Source organism: Hyaena hyaena, unplaced genomic scaffold, assembly GCF_003009895.1.
Source record: "Hyaena hyaena isolate Hyena2069 unplaced genomic scaffold, ASM300989v1 scaffold_607, whole genome shotgun sequence".
Classification (NCBI taxonomy): Eukaryota; Metazoa; Chordata; class Mammalia; order Carnivora; family Hyaenidae; genus Hyaena; species Hyaena hyaena.
The window spans coordinates 1,109,999-1,129,618 of record NW_024081241.1 but is presented as its reverse complement, the minus strand read 5'-3'; the positions used below and the strand labels follow the sequence as shown (position 1 = coordinate 1,129,618).

Sequence of the window (19,620 nt, the reverse complement as noted above, 5' to 3'; positions counted from 1 at the left end):
GTTAAATTTATAAAACTCTATCAGAATGGAACTATAGGAGTGCTTGGCAGGCTCAGTCAATAGAACATGTGACTCTTGATCTCTGGGTTGTAAGTCCGAGCCCCACATTGGGTGTAGAGATTACAGAGAAAAAAAATTTTTTTTAAAAAACTGAACTATAAATTATATAAAATTTTCATTTATATATAAAAAAGGAATTCACATGGCATTTAATTCTGATTTAATTTTTATGAAATAAAACCTACAAAGAATTCTCAAAGAAATCTGAAGGTCTTCAAACTACATCTCTGTTTTGTATAATAAGCGAGAGATTCTCAAGTATTTAAAAAAATCATAAAACTAAGATCACACATTTCACATCACCATCATATTTAAGTACTATTTAGAAGACCATGATACTATATATATATCAATCTGATGTAGTTTCATAGTTTCTCACCTAAAAGAGTTTTTCAAAGATGTTTGTTTTCTGTTTTCCTAACATTTTTCTTTCTTTATCTCTCAGTAAAAATTAATGAGCAATTTAGGACATGATGTAAATCTAGGGTTTATTGATCACATATTCAAAGATACCTACAGAACTAATCTATAGGATGGAAGTTCCACAGGGCATTTGTCTGGAGTGAGATTATTTTAAGTTGTGCCTTGACTTCTGAATGTGAAACTAGGTATGATCACCATGAACTAAAACAGGATAATTACAAATGAAGATACTCTAACACAAAGACTTGTAGGATTTTGTTTAGATTGTCAACGGTTGTTTCATCCAAATTTTCTTCATTGTCATCCATGGTGTGCCAGACTTCAGGGAAAGGAGATGGTATCAGATGCAGAACTGGAACACCTAGAAAGAAAGAACCAACCTGTAACTAAGTGCTAACTTCCAGTGAGTAAAGAAGAGAGTATCATTCTTCATGCAGGAGTCTGAGTGGGAGCTCTAGGCCATTTAAAGACAGCTGATAATCCATAATTTTCTGTGTACCTCCTTGTATCTTACCCTTTCACTCCAAAGTCATTTGTTCATTAAGCAAATGCTCATTAATTCAGTAAATAATTATAAAGTGCCTCCCATGTACCAGCTCTATTCTAGGAGTTGAGATTTCATCCGTGGAAAGACAAAGACTTGCTCATACGGAGCCTACATTTCAGTAAAGAAAGAAGCAAAGAAACAGATATAAAAATAATTTTAGAAAAGGATAAAGGTTCTAAAGAATAATCAAACAAGGTAAGGTAGTAGAGAATGAGGGGTAGACAGCTGGGCCAAGAAAGATATATTTAAAGTCCGGGAAGAATCTAACATTTAACTAGAGACATGCAACAAAGGAGAAATCAAGCTGTACAAAGATCAGGGGATGAGCACTCTAGGCAACAGTATTAGCAAGTGCAAAGGTCCTGAGGTAAGAGTGTGCTTGGCCTGCTTGAGGAACAGCAGGAGAACAATGTGGCTGGATCAGAGCAATAATTGGAGAGAAAAGCAGAAAGAGATGTTGGAGAAGAAAAGAGTCAGAAAATGGAGGCTCTTGTAGGTCATGGTAAAGACTTTGGGTCTTATTCTGCATGAACGCAAGCCACCAGAGCTTTAAAGCAGGGAAGAAACAAAATTAGAATTACATTTTTAAAAGATAACTCTAGCTTCTGCATAAAGTAGAAGGAAGCAAAAGGAAAAGCTAGAGACCAACTGGGAGGCCTCGGCAAGAGTTCTTGAGTTTATTTAGACTTCTACCATCAACATCAAGGATATTGTTTCCCTATTAATCAAAAAACATCAGAGTTACACAAAGTATAAGAATATAGTCTTACTCTGTGAATGAGAAGGCAAGGTCAGTGGAATATGAGCTTTTATAAATATTCTAGAATGGTGGTGGGGGCTCAAGGGTTTGGAATGACTTTCATGAAAAAATAGAAGTCACAAGATGCTTAGTAGATGACTTAATTTATCAAGTATTAAGTGTAGTGGTTCCTATTCCTTCTAGATTGTCTTTTTATTTTTTTGATATTTGTTTATTTTTGAGAGACAGAGAGACAAAGCATGAGCAGGGGAGGGGCAGAGAGAGAGGGAGACACAGAATCTGAAGTAGGCTCCAAGCTCTGAGCTGTCAGCACAGAGCCCAATACAGGGCTCAAACTCATGAACTGCAAAATCATGACCTGAGTTGAAGTCAGCCGCTTAACCGACTAAGCCACCCAGGCGCCCCCTAGATTATTGCAAATACACACAAAATATAATAAGTATACAATAAGTAAAAAAAAAGGCATATGTGCATGCACATGTACACACACACACACACACACACACACACACTCACACACATTACCTCTTCTTAAAAATGGAATATGGTCATCCTGAATCACACCTCCATAACCGTAATTCTGGAAATACCACCTCTCCCAAGAATGATCCTTGAGCAAACCTAATTTGTGGAGTTCTTGTTCTGCAGATGATAATTAGACAGTAGATGATTATCTGTTCTTATCTGATCAATACACAGAATGCATCAGGAGTTTGAAATCTCGGCACGTATGGTCATCATTTTTTAAACAAAATACAGCATGGGCACAACTACAGCCATGACGATAAACATCTGGGCTGAACTTGGGTATGTACGTTCAGTAGTAGTTCCAAGGAGAGAAGAGTCACCCGCAGCTCTAACATTATAGGTGAGAACCTCCTTAGAGGTAGATACTAAGTAGGATGATGGAGAGGAATGGAGAATGAGAAAACCAGAGGAAAATGGTGGGGGGTGGATACATAGGTTTACTTGAGACTCCAGGAAAAGTTTCTCTTATAATATTCTAGATTTGGATATTGGCAAGTTCTGAACTCACAGCGAAAGTATGAATTGAGATGGCGGTGTTTTTCTCACTGTTTAGAAAGAATGCAACTCTATCCTGCTCCAGGAAGTCCGTGCAGCTACAAAGGAATTCCTAGCCTAAAGTTCTTGCCTCAAAAGTAGGCCTTCTGGCTTGGATTTGATCATAAAGATCTATCTATTTCATCTCGCCCTGAGGCCAACTGGCTTTTTTTTTTATTGGCTTGGGGTGTGTGTGTGTGTGTGTGTGTGTGTGTGTGTATTATGGAGTAGGAAGGAATAGTGAAGGGAAGGAGTCATTCCCCTTTTCTTTCCTCAAGCCCCACACTTCTGTGAGCTATAGAGATTTTGTTTCTTTGCCTGGCCTGGCTTGACCTGGTCTAGACTAGTCTACTCTCATTTAATTGACACTAAACTGCCTCTAAAATGACTTTTGAAGGATCTTGGCTTTCTCTTGCCTCCCGATCTCTTACTTCATTAGAAAATAGAGATTGTTCTATACTGAAAGGAAAATCATGTCTGAATAAGGCAGGAAATGGAAGATAGACAAAGACAGATAAAAAAAAATAAAGAAAAATTAAAGCTTTTTTTTTTTTGGTATCATAAAGGCATGACATTCATCATTAGCCAGCACACTTTGCAGAGTGTAGTTTCCCCTAGACATGCATTCCATATGATGCAAGCAGGACCCTGGGAAATATTTTCAAACCATTGCTAGAAATGTGGGAATAATAAATGAATGTAGCATCGTATGTTTCCATTTCCAAATGCAGTCTCATGCAGGGAAATAAGGTGAGCCTACTAAAAAAAAAGACAAATAGGAACAATAAACTAATAATCAACAAAGCAAGAAATGAGCCAGCAAATATTTCAATCACATATCTAAATCACAACTTTTGAATTTTAAAATGTAGTGTTGGTGTATAGGAAGGAACTAAGTTGACTCTTAGTGACCGTGGTGCTTACCAATTGCTTCAAGTCTATCAAACCATCTGGCGGAGTTTGGGAAAAAATTAGGAAATGTTGGGTTGGGAGCTCCAATTAAATCCAATAAGACCAATAAATCCTAAGGGAGAGAAGAAACATTGTTTAATCATTGTCACCAAACCACAGCTCAGATTCACCATGGGGGGGAAACAGTCAAAACTAACTGCCCTTTACCACTTGAGAATAACCTAGAGAGCTGTATAAATGAACAAAAGGTTTAATAACATTGTAAGCTAATTATTTTGAAGAACTTTCCAAAAAACAATGTTGCTTATGTGACATGGACAAATGGCAAAATGTAGATTGTGTCTGTCACCCCAGAAGGATATCGCTAAGGATAAAATAGAAAGAGAACATATAGATAACATTTTATAGATTAAAAAGAATAGTTATCTTTATTTTCAAGTGGGATTCCAAGCCTGTTTGATCATCTATTCCATTCTAATTAGTCCTTATATCCTTAGTGTGTAATGATACAGCTGCCTATAGGAAAGCCCTTGGGTAGTAACTATTTATTCCTCAAAGCAGCATATAGGAAAAATTTCTTGACTGTGAGCTCTGTGACCTTCTGTCTCTGGGTCTCCATTTCCTTTTCCATCAAACCAGAAGCTCCAACCTGCTGGTCTTTAAAGGCACCTTCTGATGATAAGCCTCCATCATCGATCCTGTGTTTCTCATTTGATCCATAAAATGTCAGCAGGCTTGAGGACTCCCTGAAGACTACTCCCCACATTAAGAACTCCTGATTTATCAGGGCACCTGAGTGGCTCAGTCGGTTAAGCGTCCGACTTCGGCTCAGGTCATGATCTCACAGCTCATGGGTTCAAGCCCCACATTGGGCTCTGTGCTGACAGCCAGCTCAGAGCCTGGAGCCTGTTTCAGATTCTGTGTCTCCCTCTCTCCCTGACTCTCCCCTGCTCACGCTGTCTGTCTGTCTGTGTCTCTCTTAGAAGTAAATTTTTAAAAACATTAAAAAATAAAAAAATAAAAATATAACTCCTGATTTATGTAAATGAGATAACATGTGGGTAGATGTGTAGCATAGATCCTGACACATAGTAGATAAATATTTGCAGATTCATGATTCTAAAGACATAAGATCTATTAACTTATGAATACTGATTAAATATATTCATTGGGGGAAAAATAGGTTTGTCTGAAATAAGAGCATATTTACAAGGTAGGACAAGGTGCTAATAGTGCTCTCCCTGGGGAAAAAAAAACAGTAGAAACCATCACTATGGATTCATATATTTGGACTCATAAATAAATAACTTTGTTCCTCCTACTGATCAACCAGGTCTCTCACCTCCTCCTCTGAACCCTTTCTGGCCACTTGGTCTAAAGGACTGAATGAAGTACCAACCATATTCTCCTGACCATATTATAAGTTGCCAACAGACAACAGGATGGAGAGAATGCCAACATGATGTGTTAGAGCCACAGAGGACACTTAACGTGGCCAGTTGGACTCACAGGTCAAAGGTCAGTGATATGGAAAAGGACAGGGATGAGTGGAAGGAGTTAGAATTAGGCTTTCAGTTCACAGCGCAGGGATGGACGAAAGCACGGGGAAGCATGGAGTCTCAAGAGTAGCCTGGGGTTCCCAACTGGGGTTAGTGAGGACGTAAGACTGAGTGAAGGTCAAATATGGGAAGAGAATCAGAGCAAGGAGAGAATTCAAAGGTGGGGTGGGGGACTGGGAATGGGGTGTGGGCCTGGAAATGGAATAAAAATGGGGTCATGTACTGCACTAACTACTTAATAATAAGAACAGGGTATTAAAGGCAGCATCAAAAATGTTTCCATCCCCATCGTGACAATATTACACCAAAACAGACACATCCAACACAATGTCCCATCTTCATTTGGAGTCATTATAACACATGGGGCCACCAAGGAAATTCTTCACTCCCATCCCTATACCTTGTCTCACTCCCCATCCAGTTCCCAAGACCCATACCTCCTCAGGCTTGTAGAGAAGCCTCAAAGAAAGGGTTTGCTCTCACCATCTCTATACAGAACAAGGGAATGTGTTCCCATTGGACTGAAGTGAACCTGGGATGTTTCCTTAATCTAATTGTTTTACATCATTTTAATTAAGCTTAGTCAAACATAACTTCTAACCCAGAATCATTCTTTTTAGCTCTGGGATTCCTCAAAAGCCCAATGCCTGCCAAAGAATGTTCTATAATAAACACTCTGTTCCAAGAATGCCGTGGCATTTTTAGGTCTTTAATTGGCTTTAGGTTTGGCTTCCTTTGACTCAGAGCCCACAGCTGCAGCACCATGAAAATTCCCTGGACTGACCATGCCATGCAGTTGGTTGGTGTCTTTTGCTCCAGGCGGGTGTGGAGTCGATGCCATCTTGGGAGCTAAGTGCCGAGATCCATACAGAGAATCGCGAGGAGACCAATGAAGAAAAGCCTCTTCCCCATCAAAGAAAATTAGCTGGAGTGACAGATCTGGCTTGGAGTCTGAAACATTCTGGTAAAAAGAATAGTAAAAAGATAGCAAAAATACTGTGAGGGTTTAAAAAATAGCATGCGTTCTTATTAACTGGGCAAAAAGATAGATATGCCAGGAAGAAAAGGAAGATACCAAAACAGGTGAGAGTATCCCCAAATATATTTTGTACCACAAGTGAGAGTATCCCCAAATGTATTTTGTACCACTTCGCCTCCAAAAATCATCCCACTTCCCACAGTCTTCACCTGTGTAAGTCTCACCTTCTCTTACTCCCTCTGAAAATAGAAGTCTTATATTTTTTTCTCACTCCTTAGAGAACTTTGAAACTATGAAACTGTCATGGCGGACACAGTGACATCCACCCAGTTCCCTTCTAGAAGGATATGTTGCCCCGCCTACCAAGAGAGCTGTCCGGCAGGTCTTCAGCTGTTCGTCCTTTTAGGGATTGCCTCAGCCATAGGGATGTCCTATATCCAATGAGTGATCTAAGCAGGTCTTGGCAGCTCTATGGGGCCACTCCACCTCCAGAGCTCCCCAAGATTGGCTGAGCCTGTTGTTGAACCTGCGATGGATTGACTTCTGCCTCTGCCTAATCCCGTTTCTCTCCCCTCCCTGCTGCGGGTGTTAGACCAGGGCCACTCCCTCAGGAATGACCTAAATGCTAAACTCCTCGTCAGTGTGCATCCCAGGGAACAGAACTGAAACAACTCCGATCATCCTTGCTTCCCACCTTATTTGAGTCTGTGATGTTTTCATTGAATCTAGGCTCAAGGAGGTGCCTTAGGAATGCAACAGAGACACAAAGATAGTAATTCCAGCCTCTCTTTTGAAGTAGTCCACACTTCAGTTGGGTTAGAAAGGATAAAACAAATGTGTGAGCAAGACACCATGTGCCAAGGGTCACACATGTAACATAAAACTTTTGTGGGAAATGGATAGAAAGAGAGGTCAGCTCCCTGGGGTGTCAAGAAAGACTTTATGAGCCAGGATTCAAGCAGAACTTAGAGGGGCTGGGAAGATTCTGATCGATTTTATACCTTTCACCGTCCCCTCTCACTTTTCAGATTAGTCCTTCTGGTACCTTAACCCTCACAGTGGGTCCTTCAGTCCCACTGAAATCCCTGATCTACTGACTCCTTCACCTGTTTGCACTCCTTCACCTCCATGGAGTCCTCACTTCCCTCCATACTCACCTTAAATTCCCCAGTCAATCATTCTAACCACTCCCTCACATACATGCTCAGCTCCCTGGCCTCTCTCTGCCTTGGCCAAACTCACATGGTGAAAATGTAAACTCTAGGCCAGCTCTTTGCCTACTCTGTGCCCGAACACAGCTGAACCTGGCTGGAGAAAGATACACAACCATTTGCTCTCTCCACCTCAGTACAGCACTGGGGGAACCTGCTCCCATCAGACTGAACTGAATCTGACATCTCCCCAATCTCTTACGGATATAACTTCTCCTCTTACATCTCTCAAGATATTTAAAATAGCGTCCCTTTAAGTTATCGCCTGCTCCTTACCCTCTATTTTCTCTGAGTTCATTTTTCAGTTGATATTGTTCTACTTTTTCTTTCATGCTGTCCTCAAATGTCTGGTTTTCATTGTGTTCATTCAGATCAGAGAATAAGGTACTAAAACACTGATTAGAGACACGGATTGGTTGGCTTTGCTGCAAGGCAATCTGGTGCCCAGTTGGTGTTTTTCACTGAGAACCTCTGGATTTGGGGTGTTTTTCATGAGGTTGTTCACATTCCCCAGAGAAGGAGCATCCAGTTTCCTCTCTGAGGGGTATAAGCTGCGTTGCTGGCTTTCTCATGCTGAAAACGAGGAAAGGCTGGGGACCTCATCGTTCAATGCGCAGACTTTCACCTAATCTCCTGGACTTCTATGGGAGACTTCATTCCTACCCTCCGCTGTATCTGGTGTCCCCACATCCAGAACCCTCCTGGTTCAGTTTCTCCAGAAAAATTATCCTGTTCTCTCCTGCAAGGCTACAGGTGGGATACTCACCCATCTGCCAGAGATGGGGTGGGAACCTATCTATCCAAGTGGCCCTTGTGCAGAATTACAAACACTCCCCTCCCCGGCCCCCCACCTCACTCTCACCTCCAATCATCCCTGAGCCATCCAGGATTTTGTCAGGGGACCACTGGCTTTTCCATTTCCTCCTAGCTCTGAAGACTGTGACTTCTCTCTACTTGGGTATGTCATTTCCCATTTCTCCACTGACCTTCTGTCTTCATACTGTGGTTCCCATTACCACACATTCCCTAGTTTCTCCAAAGATGGAATTTTCCTGATTGTTTTAGGGTGATTTCCTGAAGTGGAAAAAAATGTCTTTGCATTCTGAAAACTAAGTTATCTTTGTATGCTAATCATTGCAATTGTTTTCATATTGCCCCTTAGTTAGACCCCAAGAAAAGGACAACTTACTGAACTTTGAGTCTCTCCATAACTCCTGACATTAAGTACAGGATGTGTTTGTCTGTACAACATTCAGGGTTTAATAACTACTAAGTAATAAAACAGATTTTCTCACTGGCAAAGGTGTAAGGTACATACTTCAGTGGAGACATGCTAAGCTTCCAGTTGTTTAAAAAGCCTCAACTGGTTCCAATATTCTAGTTCCAAATCAAACAGCATAACAACGAAACACCAGCGCAGAACAGATTGCCAGGGACCACAGACATCCCGCTCATGCTGGGGCGGCAGCAAAAGCAGGTGGTTTTCGTATTCTATAGGCTTGAAGGTTCGGATGCCTCCCTGAAATTTTAATAGCTGGTGACTCCAGAGGCCAGTGTAACAACTCACTTTCCGTTCTCCTAGTATCTGATCATGAAGACAGGAGTAGACCGTGTGGACAGTGATCCTGAGTCTTGTGAGGCACTTTGCTCTTTTTGCTTCTTTGCAGGATTAGTAGGAAAATAACTGTGGCCGTCCATTTTTGGTAACTTAGTCTAGCACCTTGGAGCTAGGAAAATCTGTGTGGCCTGATCTGTGAGGGTCTTTCAGTCCTTCGTGGTAATGTGATAAGTGTCTAGTTACCAGTGTCGGCATAGTAGGTGAATTATCTGCAGACTGTCCCCATCCAAGGCGTATCAGCTACTGCCACAATAAGAGGGTGTAAAAACCCACCCCAAACTCAAGTGGCCTAATCCGGCACTCATGTGAACTCTCAGGTCGGTAGGTTAGCCGGAAGACTATCAAGCTAGGCTGGTTGGAGGAGTTCTAAAGTCATGAAGTTCATGCACTCTACACGTCTTACCCTCCCCCTGGGACTGGCAGGCAAGCCAGGGTGTGCCCTTATGGTGGCGGCAAGGGCACCAGAGAGCAAGCCCAACTGCACAAGCGCATTTCCTTGTATCACATCTACTAGCATCCCGTTGGCCAGGACAGGTTAAATAGCCAAATCCAACGTCAAGGAATGAGAACGCACCACCTGCTACAGTGGGGTTACAAGGGAAAAGATGGGAATGTGTAACTGTCATCTTATTCCTGGAGGGGTGCATGGAGTTGGAACAATAAACCAGTCTATTCTGCCATCCTCACCCTGGTCACATTCCACTCCCACGTACCCAACCCATGACAGCTGAAGAGCTTCAAGTAACACCTTAATACAAATTTAGTTAAAGTACAACTGAGAAAAATGAATCTAATACTCTTCACATTTCCATCAAAAGTGGTCTGGTTTTTTTTAACTGCCCACATCACTGTTACTTCTATGAGAAAGAATAATTAAGAGAATGTGGGGGGTGCCTGGGTGGCTCCGTTGGTTAACTGTCTGACTTTGTACGCTTAGGTCATGATCTCATGGTCTGTGAGTTCAAGCCCCGCATCAGGTTCTGTGCTAACAGCTCAGAGCCTGGAGCCTGCTTCAGATCGTCTCTCTCTTTCTCTCTGTCCCTCCCCTGCTCATGCTCATGCTCTGTCTCTTAAAAATGAATAAACAAAAAAGCATTTGACAAAATACAGATCCCTTTCTTAAAAAGACCCTTGAGAAAGTAGGGATAGAAGGAACTTACCTAAACATCATAAAAGCCATCTATGAGAAGCCCTCAGTTAACATCATCCTCAACAGGGAAGAACCAAGAGCTTTCCCCCTGAGATCAGGAACACGACAGGGATGCCCACTCTCAACACTGTTGTTTAACATAGTGCTGGAAGTCCTAGCATCAGCCATCAGACAACAAAAGGAAATAAAAAGCATCAGAATTGGCAAAGAAGAAGTCAAACTCTCACTTTTCTCAGACGACATGATACTCTACATTGAAAACCGACAGACTTCACCAGAAGACTACTAGAACTGATCCATGAATTCAGCAAAGTTGCAGGGTACAAAATCAACATACAGAAATTGGTTTCATTTTCATACACCAACAATGAAGCAACAGAAAGAGAAATAAAGAAACTAATCCCATTCACAATTGCACAAAAAACCGTAAAATACGTAAGAATAAACCTAGCCAAAGATATAAGAGATCTGTATAATGAAAACTATAGAAAACTTATGAAGGAAATTGAAGAAGACACAAAGAAATGGAAAAACATTCCATGCTCATTGATTGGAAGAATAAAATATCGTTAAAATGTCATTACTACCCAAGCAATCTACATATTCAATGCAATCCCAATCAAAATTGCACCAGCATTCTTCTCAAAACTAGAACAAACTATCCTAAAATTTGTATGGAACCACAAAAGACCCCGAATAGCCAAAGTAATATTGAAGAAGAAAACCAAAATGGGAGGCATCACCATCCCAGACTTTAGCCTCTACTACAAAGCTGTCATCATCAAGACAGTATGGTATTGACACAAAAATAGATACATAGACCAATGGAATTGAACAGAGAACTCAGATTTGGACCCAAAAATATACAGCCAACTAATCTTTGACAAAGCAGCAAAGAGTATCCAATGGAAAAAAGACAGCCTCTTTAACAGACGGTGCTGGGAGAACTGGACAGCAACATGCAGAAGAATGAAACTAGATCATTTTCTCACACCATACACGAAAATAAACTCAAAATGGATAAAGGACCTGAATGGGAGACAAGAAACCATCAAAACCCCAGAGGAGAAAGCAGGAAACAGCCTCCTTGACCTCAATTGCAGCAATTTCTTACTTGACACATCCCCGAAGGCAAGGGAATCAAGAGCAAAAATGAACTATTGGGACCTCATCAAGATTAAAAGCTCTGCATGGCAAAGGAAACAATCCATAAAATTAATAGGCAACCGACAGAATGGGAAAAGATAGTTGCAAATGACATATCAGATAAAGGGCTAGTATCCAAAATCTATAAGGAACTGACCAAACTCCACACCCGAAAAACAAACAACCCAGTGAAGAAATGGGCAGAAGATATGAACAGACACTTCTCCAAAGAGGACATCCAGATGGCCACCAGACACATGAAATGATGCTCAGCATCCCTCCTCATCAGGGAAATATAAAACAAAACCACACTGAGATACCACCTCACGCCAGTCAGAGTGGCTAAAATGAGCAAATCAGGAGACTCTAGATGCTGGCGAGGATGTGGAGAAATGGGCACCCTCCTACACTGTTGGTGAGAATGTAAACTGGTGCAGACCCTCTGGAAAACAGTGTGGAGATTCCTCAAAAAATTAACAATAGAACTCCCCTATGACCCAGCACTAGAACTGCTAGGAATTTACCCAAGGGATACAGGAGGGCTGAGGCATAGGGGCACATGGACCCCAATGTTCACAGCAGCACTCTCCACAATAGCCAAAACGTGGAAAGAGCCCAAGTGTCCATCAACTGATGAATGGATCAAGAAGATGTGGTTTATCTATACCATGGAATACTACATGGCAATGAGAAACAATGAAATCTGGCCATGTGTAGCAACAGGGATGGACCTTGAGGGTGTTATGCTGAGTGAAATAAGTCAGGCAGAGAAGGACAGATACCATGTTTGCACATATAGGAGGATTAGGAGGAACTTAACGGAGGACCATGGGTGAGAAGAAGTGGAAAAATATTGGTGGAGAGGGAGGGAGGCAAACCATGAGAGACTCTTGAATGCCAAGAACAAACTGAGGGCAGATGGGGTAGGGGAAGGGGAGTGATGGGCATGTAGGAGGGCACTTGTGGGGATGAGCACAGGGTGTTATATGGAAACCAACTTGACAATATACTATTAAAAAGAAGAAATAAAAAAACATTATAAAAGATTTTAAGAAGTAAAAAAAAATGAATAAACATTAAGGGTGGGGAGTAATGTGGGGGGGTGTTTGTTTGTTTAATGAGGATGTCCAACTAACAACCCATTCGGCCCTTTCTGGTTTTGGTCACTATAAGCAGGTATGAACTACATAGAAAAAGATAAAAGAGCTCATCCAGAGAAAACACACCCACTATACAGACTTGTCTTTCATTTAATGTCCTTATACCAGAATGTAAAAATGGAAAATTCAGCTTTTATATCAACTTCTGAACTCCCTTACCCGACTGCTAGGGAACAGTTAAAAACAGGACAGAGGATGGGACAAAGACATTATAGAAGGTTCAGGAAACAAAACAAAACAAACTCAAAAAAAAATAGTGAAAAGGATACCAAGCAAAACAATTCTTGCTTTCTTCAAGTTCAGCATATCCAGCAAAAAAACAGAACCAAATATCTCTATTCCTTCCATTGCAAGACAAACCTTCTACTTCTTTACCCCCATTGTAGCAAAGGCTGGCCTCTTCATAAAGCTCTGAAGCAGAAAAAGGCATTTGCTGCCTGCGAACAGTTTTTGTTTTCGCTTTGTTGTGTTTACTTGGTTATGAGTGATATCCGAACAAAATGTCTTCATCTAGATTAGCACTTTTTTCCAATATGCCCTTCAGAACACGGAGACTGAAATAACATCTGAGAGTCCCAGAAGTATTTTGAGCTGAGAACATAACAAAAGCTCTGCTATGCTACATAAAATTGAGCCGAGATTCACAGATAATAACAATAAGGCATTTCTGCTCCAAGTTTTTCATCTAGATATGTCTGAATTACCCACTCTCTGCTTCAGAGCCACTTTACAACAACCCCGTCCCCCCAACTTAAGAGTCACACCTCTCAGATGAGGACGTTGTGATGTTTCATGGCTACATGAACAAGAAGAAATAAACAGAGCTCTCATACCTACACCCGTACCAACCATTCACCGTCTTTATTTTTGCAAAGAAATGTTGCACTTAATTTAATGTGTATGCAAAATTAAGCCGTTAAGTGCCACTGAATAAATGCACTGTCATGCATCTTGGGTTTATTGTCCATGGTTGACATTTCTTTTTTTTTTTTTTATGTTTTATTTATTTCTGAGACAGAAAGAGAGAGAGTGAGAGAGAGAGAGTGAGCAGGGGAGGGTCAGAGAGAGAGGGAGATACAGAATCTGAAGCAGGCTCCAGGCTCTGAGCTAGCTGTCAGCACAGAGCCTGACGTGGGGCTCGAACCCACAAACCGTGAGATCATGACCTGAGCCAAAGTCGGACGCTTAACCAACTGAGCCACCCAGGTGCCCCCATGGTTGACATTTCAAATAGTGTAATCTTCCAATTAATCATCTTGCAACAAAGTATTAGAAAAGTTACTGAAAGTCTACATTTCTAAATGGCCTTCTTACTCCCCCAAGGATTCTAGAATTCACTCTGCGTTCTTCTAATGTGTTTTCTTCCCAGAATCTCAGAGACACAAATACCTTCAAGGAAAGCAGTTGCTTGTCTAGAGCCCGGGCAAGCTCCAACAGCATCGCACATGGCACAGCTGAATCAGTCGCCCCCACAAACACCCTGTTGTCCCAAGGAGGAAAGTACTTGGAGTCGTAGTGACAGGCGAGGACCAGGTGTCGTTTGGCAGTGGGATTGAGGGTGCTGATGATATTTGAGAAAGACCGGTACCCATAGGGTGTCTGACTCAAGAAGGTGTCTACTTCCAAGACCCAGTCGGCTTGAAGTCTCTGAATTCTCTGCATGATGTGCTGATCAAAACAAAAATCAAAATTTCAGATCTAGACAGTTTCCACTGGTTAACTATATACATGTATATGTATATATATATATATATATATATATGTAATGTTTAAATTTACATGATGTCTTTCAAGTTAAAAATGTAATATATGGTTAAAGAATTAATAGCAAGGATGATTAAAAGGAAAGCAATCCCTCTCCCTCTCCCCTAACCATCCATCTGCCAAGTAATCCCAATGAACTGTTAATATTGACTAATGTTAATAGTCTGATGTATATCTTTCCACACCATCCTTATTGTTATACGAACATATACTAGCACACGAGCATGTATTTGGCAAAAGGGTACGTGTCTTTATAGGGATAGAAACGATACATTATTCTTCCCCTTGCTGGTATTTAACAATACATCCAGGTCATTTCTACATGTCAGGAGACAGAGACCCTGTTCAGTATGTATTAAAGTCCACTTTCAATACTTCTAGGAGGCTAAGAAGGCATTTTGAAAAGTCAGATACACCAAGGTCCTACAGGCTTCAACTTCTACCCTAAGCTCTTTGGATGCAGGAGCAGCAAATGGTAGCTCTTTTGTCCCAAGAGCGCTGCATATGTCCCAAGTTCAGCAAATATTTCAAAATGTAACATGCACTGACAAAAGATACTGATGGTATAATGTAGCCCCACAAGGAGATGCTTGGGGGATATCTGAGGCCCTGCCCACTTTAAGAATCAATAAGTAACTCTGAACCATAATGACACACCAAGCAGTTTTCCTTTGCACTGAAGGTGGATTCAGACCCCACTACGAATGGCAAAAATAAAAGAGAATCTATTTTCCCATCTCCCCTCATCACCTGAGAACACATGAATGACGCAGTGACTGATAGATGCAGATGGAAAAGAAACACCACTTCCAAGACTGGCAGTGTCTTCCTTAAGAGTCTAGAATGTACAGTGTGAGAAGTTACAGTGGGTTCACTACTGTTCCATTTGCCCTTCCTGTCTTCATTTCCCCTTCACCTCATATTTCTCAACTAGGTTTCATTTATTTTATTTTATGTTGAAATACTGTGTACATCTTTGTAAGTTTGCCTTAAAGGATCTTTTAAAAAGTCAGATAACAAACTAACCATCAACAAGATTGGCGATTTGTTGCACCATGAACATCCAGTAGGGATGGACCCCGAGGTGATAAACAAATAGCTCATAATAACTGGAAAAGAATGGAAGCGTTTTTGTTTTGGGTTGGTGTTTTCCCCTCAAGGAAATACAAGATTTTCTAGCCTAACCAACTCTTGTGTGGCCTGTCCTAACTAATGTGACAAGACACGCAGGCAAAGGCTTTGGAAAAACTGTGGCAGGAAGCTTCCGGGAAAATAACCAAACCAGAAAGAGGACAGTGATTCCCAACTCGATTCTGTAAAAGCCAAATAAACAAATGGTTCCCTGATGTTCACTCCCTGCTTTCTGCGGTGACGTGGACTTTGGCCACAATAGCGTTTATATCCATGGTCCCTTACCTTTTCTATTACAAGTTTACAAGTTCTCTTTCCAAATAGCAAAAAGAAAGGTTTATAACCTTTCAAGTAGTTAAAAGAAATCACCATTCATATCTCATTCCCACTTTGTTTTCATCCACAATTCTTACTACTGGGCTTTGCTCACAAGAGGCTATCGCCAAATATGGGCTGATTATAACTAATAAGTTATCTCAGTGAGAACACATAAAATTATATGATATCAAGCATGGGTAGTTTGAATACAGGCAAATCACTGTGCATCAAGATCGGCTTTCCACAGAATATGAAAATAAGTTATTCCCAGACTTTAGGGAAGAGAAATTTTTCCATAAAGGGGTCATCTTTAAAAAAAAAAAAAAAAAAAAAAGGCGTATATTCCAGAACATCTGGTATCCAGATGATGAACAACCCGAAACCAATAGCAGCCCATATGCTTACAGAAATGAATTGAGATTAAAAAAATAGGTATCTGTTAGCTTCGTTCAGCTAAAGACTCATACACAGACTCATGTCTCAACTACTAAACAGGTTGTGGACGTAATTTCTGATATCTTACATTGACACTAAAATTCACAAAAGCATCAGCAATGGCCCCAAAAGAGTCCTCCCTGAAGCAACCGTTTTTAACCCAATATACCCAATATTTTTTAAATTATCTTAGCAACGAATTTCTTTATAAACATTCGTATTGGCTCCATAATCTCATTTGGTCACCAATATCCCTTGTTCTTTTGGCTTTCAGGCTTAGTCCACAGTTCTCACGGAAGTTCTCTGGAGTTGTCTCCCCCAAACCACTGCTCTGCTCACTAGAATGCCTGAAGCCAGGTAACAAGAACTCGGGCCCACCAGGAGTACAAAGGGCAGTTTAGAATATAGATTGTATTTTGGATTATTCTAGATTTATTTTTTGGACTGGGGAAGGGACAAAAACAAAGGCAGAGAGAGAAAGGGATGGATGGATAAAGACAGAGAGAGATGAAGACAGAGATAGACGGACATTGAGTAGAGCCATAAAGAAAAGGATACAAAGATAAAGGTGGAGATGAAGAGAGAGACAGAAAGACAGATTGAGAGAGGAAGAGAAAAACAGACATAAATATGACATTCTACTTCCAGGGGGGAAGGCCCTGGGCATTTTAGGTTAACATTAGTGAATGATGCTGGGTCTAATTGAATTTCTCCTAAATTCTTATTTCCAGGTTCCAAGAAACAATATTAGCAGCCCAGGTTTGTTTGGAGGAAGCAGACTCAACAGTATTTGCCCCAAGTTTACCAACAGGTCATTCTACCAACAAGCTGATTCCTGCCACTGAGGACTTTGGGTACCTCTTTCTTCTTAGGCATGTTGGCCTCTCAGGCTCCATGCTGAGTGCCCTCCATCTGGGGTCCTCCACTCAGTGACAGCCATACCTTTGGCTAAAGAAGCTCAGCTTCTGCTTCTCACATGGACTAAGCATCTATAGGGGATTTTAATCTCGCTGTTTGTAGCTTGCCTTATTTAGGCCAAGTTTCTGGCTTGCTCCTTACTAAAACTTTATCCTGATTTTTAAATTATTTTAAATTAGTTTTTTATTCCTATCTCAGGTAGAAATTACCAAAAAAACCCCAAAATTTCATGCATTCAAATTATTTATTCTACAAATAAATTATATCCTAAAAACTAAAACTTCTAAAAATCCATAAGGCATCCTTAGGCTCACCGATGAGAAGCAATAAAAATGGAGACTCTGGGACATCGTTTCCATATTATTCATTGGAAGAGAATCCATAGCAATATACAGCTTTATTGTTAACTGCAAAGGTCAATTCAATAGCCAATTTTATACCAAGTCCACATATCGTTAGATTTGAGAGTCTTCTCTAACTACGACCCTGGAACTGTATAAATTATAAAATCTAATCCAATGTTCCAAAAGGCCTCAGGAAAAAAGTAGATTTTCCACCATTCTTGGTTGAACTTAGTTCTGAGTGACAGGTACTGATCCTGGTCAAATTGAGGGCATCAGTGTAACTCCCTCATCAGAACCCAAGTGTCATCTATCTCACCTTTTTTTTTTTTTAAAGTTTATTTATTTTGAGAGAGACAGCTCAAGTGGGGAAGGAACAGGGAGAGGGAAGAGAGAGAGAATCCCAGGCAAGCTCTTCATGTCAGTGTAGAGTCCAATGCCGGGCATCAGGGCTTGAACTCAGGAGGCAGGAGATCATGACCTGATCTGAAGTCGGATGCTTAACCGACTGAGACACCCAGTCGCCCCTACCTCATTTTTTTAAAGTTTATTTTGAGCGAGAGAGAGAGAGAGAGAGAGACAGAGAGAGAAAGAGAGAGAAAATGTGCATGTGGGAGGGGTAGAGAGAGAGACAGAATCCCAAGCAGTGTGGCTCTGCAGTGTCAGTGGGCTTGAATCCACAAACTATGAGATCATGACCTGAGCTGAAGTCAGACACTTAACTGACTGAGCCACCCAGGTGTCCCCACCTCACCTTCTAAAGTAGAAACCCTTATCTTTCCACAGCTTAGGGAGCAGCTTTTTTAATACTCATGGTGATTTTCAGGGCACCTGGGTAGCTGAGTCGGTTAAGCTTCTGGCTCTTGATTTCGGCTCAGCTCATGATCACTCTAATCGTGAGATAAAGCCACATGTCAGGCTCTGTGATGACAGCATGGAACCTGCTTGGGATTCTTTCTCTCCCTCCCTCTCTCTCTCTCTCTCTGTCCCTCCCCACCTTGCACTTGCTCTCTCTCAAAATAAGTAAGAAATAAACAGAAAGAAAGAAAGAAAGAAAGAAAGAAAGAAAGAAAGAAAGAAAGAAAGGAAAGAAGGAAGGAAGGAAGGAAGGAAGGAAGGAAGGAAGGAAGGAAGGAAGGAAGGAAGGAAATACTTGGGAGATGAAGTCCAGTAAATCATGGAAATGAGTGGTTTGTGTCTCACCCTCCAACTCAAGCAAGAGAAGGCCCAGAGATGGAGGTGGGCATGAGCACACACTGGTGCCTCCCAGCTACCGCTCTGTGATAGGACTGAGACGTCAAGCAGATTTGGGTCCAAATTCTGGTCTCATCACTCTTATGTGTATAACCCTGAACAAATTAACTCATCTACCTAAACTTCAGGCCCTTTTAATCTGTAGCACTAGGATAATAAGAGTACCTACATGTTAGCAGTCTCGTGAGGACTGAATGCAATAGTCCATGAGAAAAACTCCATAAAGTGCCTGACTTCAAAAAATGGTGCTCCATGAAGGTCAGCCAACACCAGTCTTACACCTCGCCCTACCTAAAGGTTAGAAAGAACTAAGGTGCTCTTCGGGTCTCCACCATCTAATTCCTTAGGAGAAACAGGTGCTGTTTGGTTGGAAGACAAGAATCTAGTGGAGCAGCAGACAATGGCTCGCTATCTGGGTTGGATGTGAGAGGCAGAGCCATCTACTGGGAAGAAAGGATGAGCTGAACAGCTGTGTTGCAGGGCCTTGCTGGGTCACTCTATCATTCTATTAGAGGTGGGGTGCCAAGGTCTTTTGCCTGGAGAGTTAAGCAGACGGAGTACTCTCAGAGAAGGATTTGAGGGGCCAGTCTCTCCCCCATTCTTTCCTGAGCTGCCCCTTTAAATGGGTCTATTTTGAAAAACATTCATTCAGAGGTGGGATATCAGATTCCTTCGGAAGACTGGCACTAAGGAGGCAGAGACATTCAAGGTCCAGCCCCGCAATGGTATAATTTACCCTCTACAGCAGTGTCTTTCAAACTGCAGTGGTAGAATCAGTGAATCTTGAAATCGGTTTACTGGGTCACGACCAGTATTAAAAAAACAAAACAGAACAAACAAGTAAAGTAGAATTAACCATATCAGAGTAAACC

At 41.3% G+C, this 19,620-nt stretch overlaps 1 protein-coding gene across 1 annotated transcript in view; it reads right to left on the bottom strand.

The window, feature by feature from the left end:
* Positions 1-529: 529 nt before the first annotated feature.
* QPCT (glutaminyl-peptide cyclotransferase) overlaps positions 530-19,620 on the bottom strand; it is a 28,336-nt gene continuing 9,245 nt past the window's right edge. The window contains exons 3-7 of the mRNA XM_039257235.1: positions 13,977-14,255; positions 6,108-6,284; positions 3,777-3,876; positions 2,316-2,432; positions 530-844 (exon numbers count right to left, since the gene is read on the bottom strand). Of these exons, the coding sequence (XP_039113166.1) occupies positions 699-844; positions 2,316-2,432; positions 3,777-3,876; positions 6,108-6,284; positions 13,977-14,255 (819 nt within the window). The 3' untranslated portion in view covers positions 530-698. The remainder of the gene's footprint in view (positions 845-2,315; positions 2,433-3,776; positions 3,877-6,107; positions 6,285-13,976; positions 14,256-19,620) is intronic.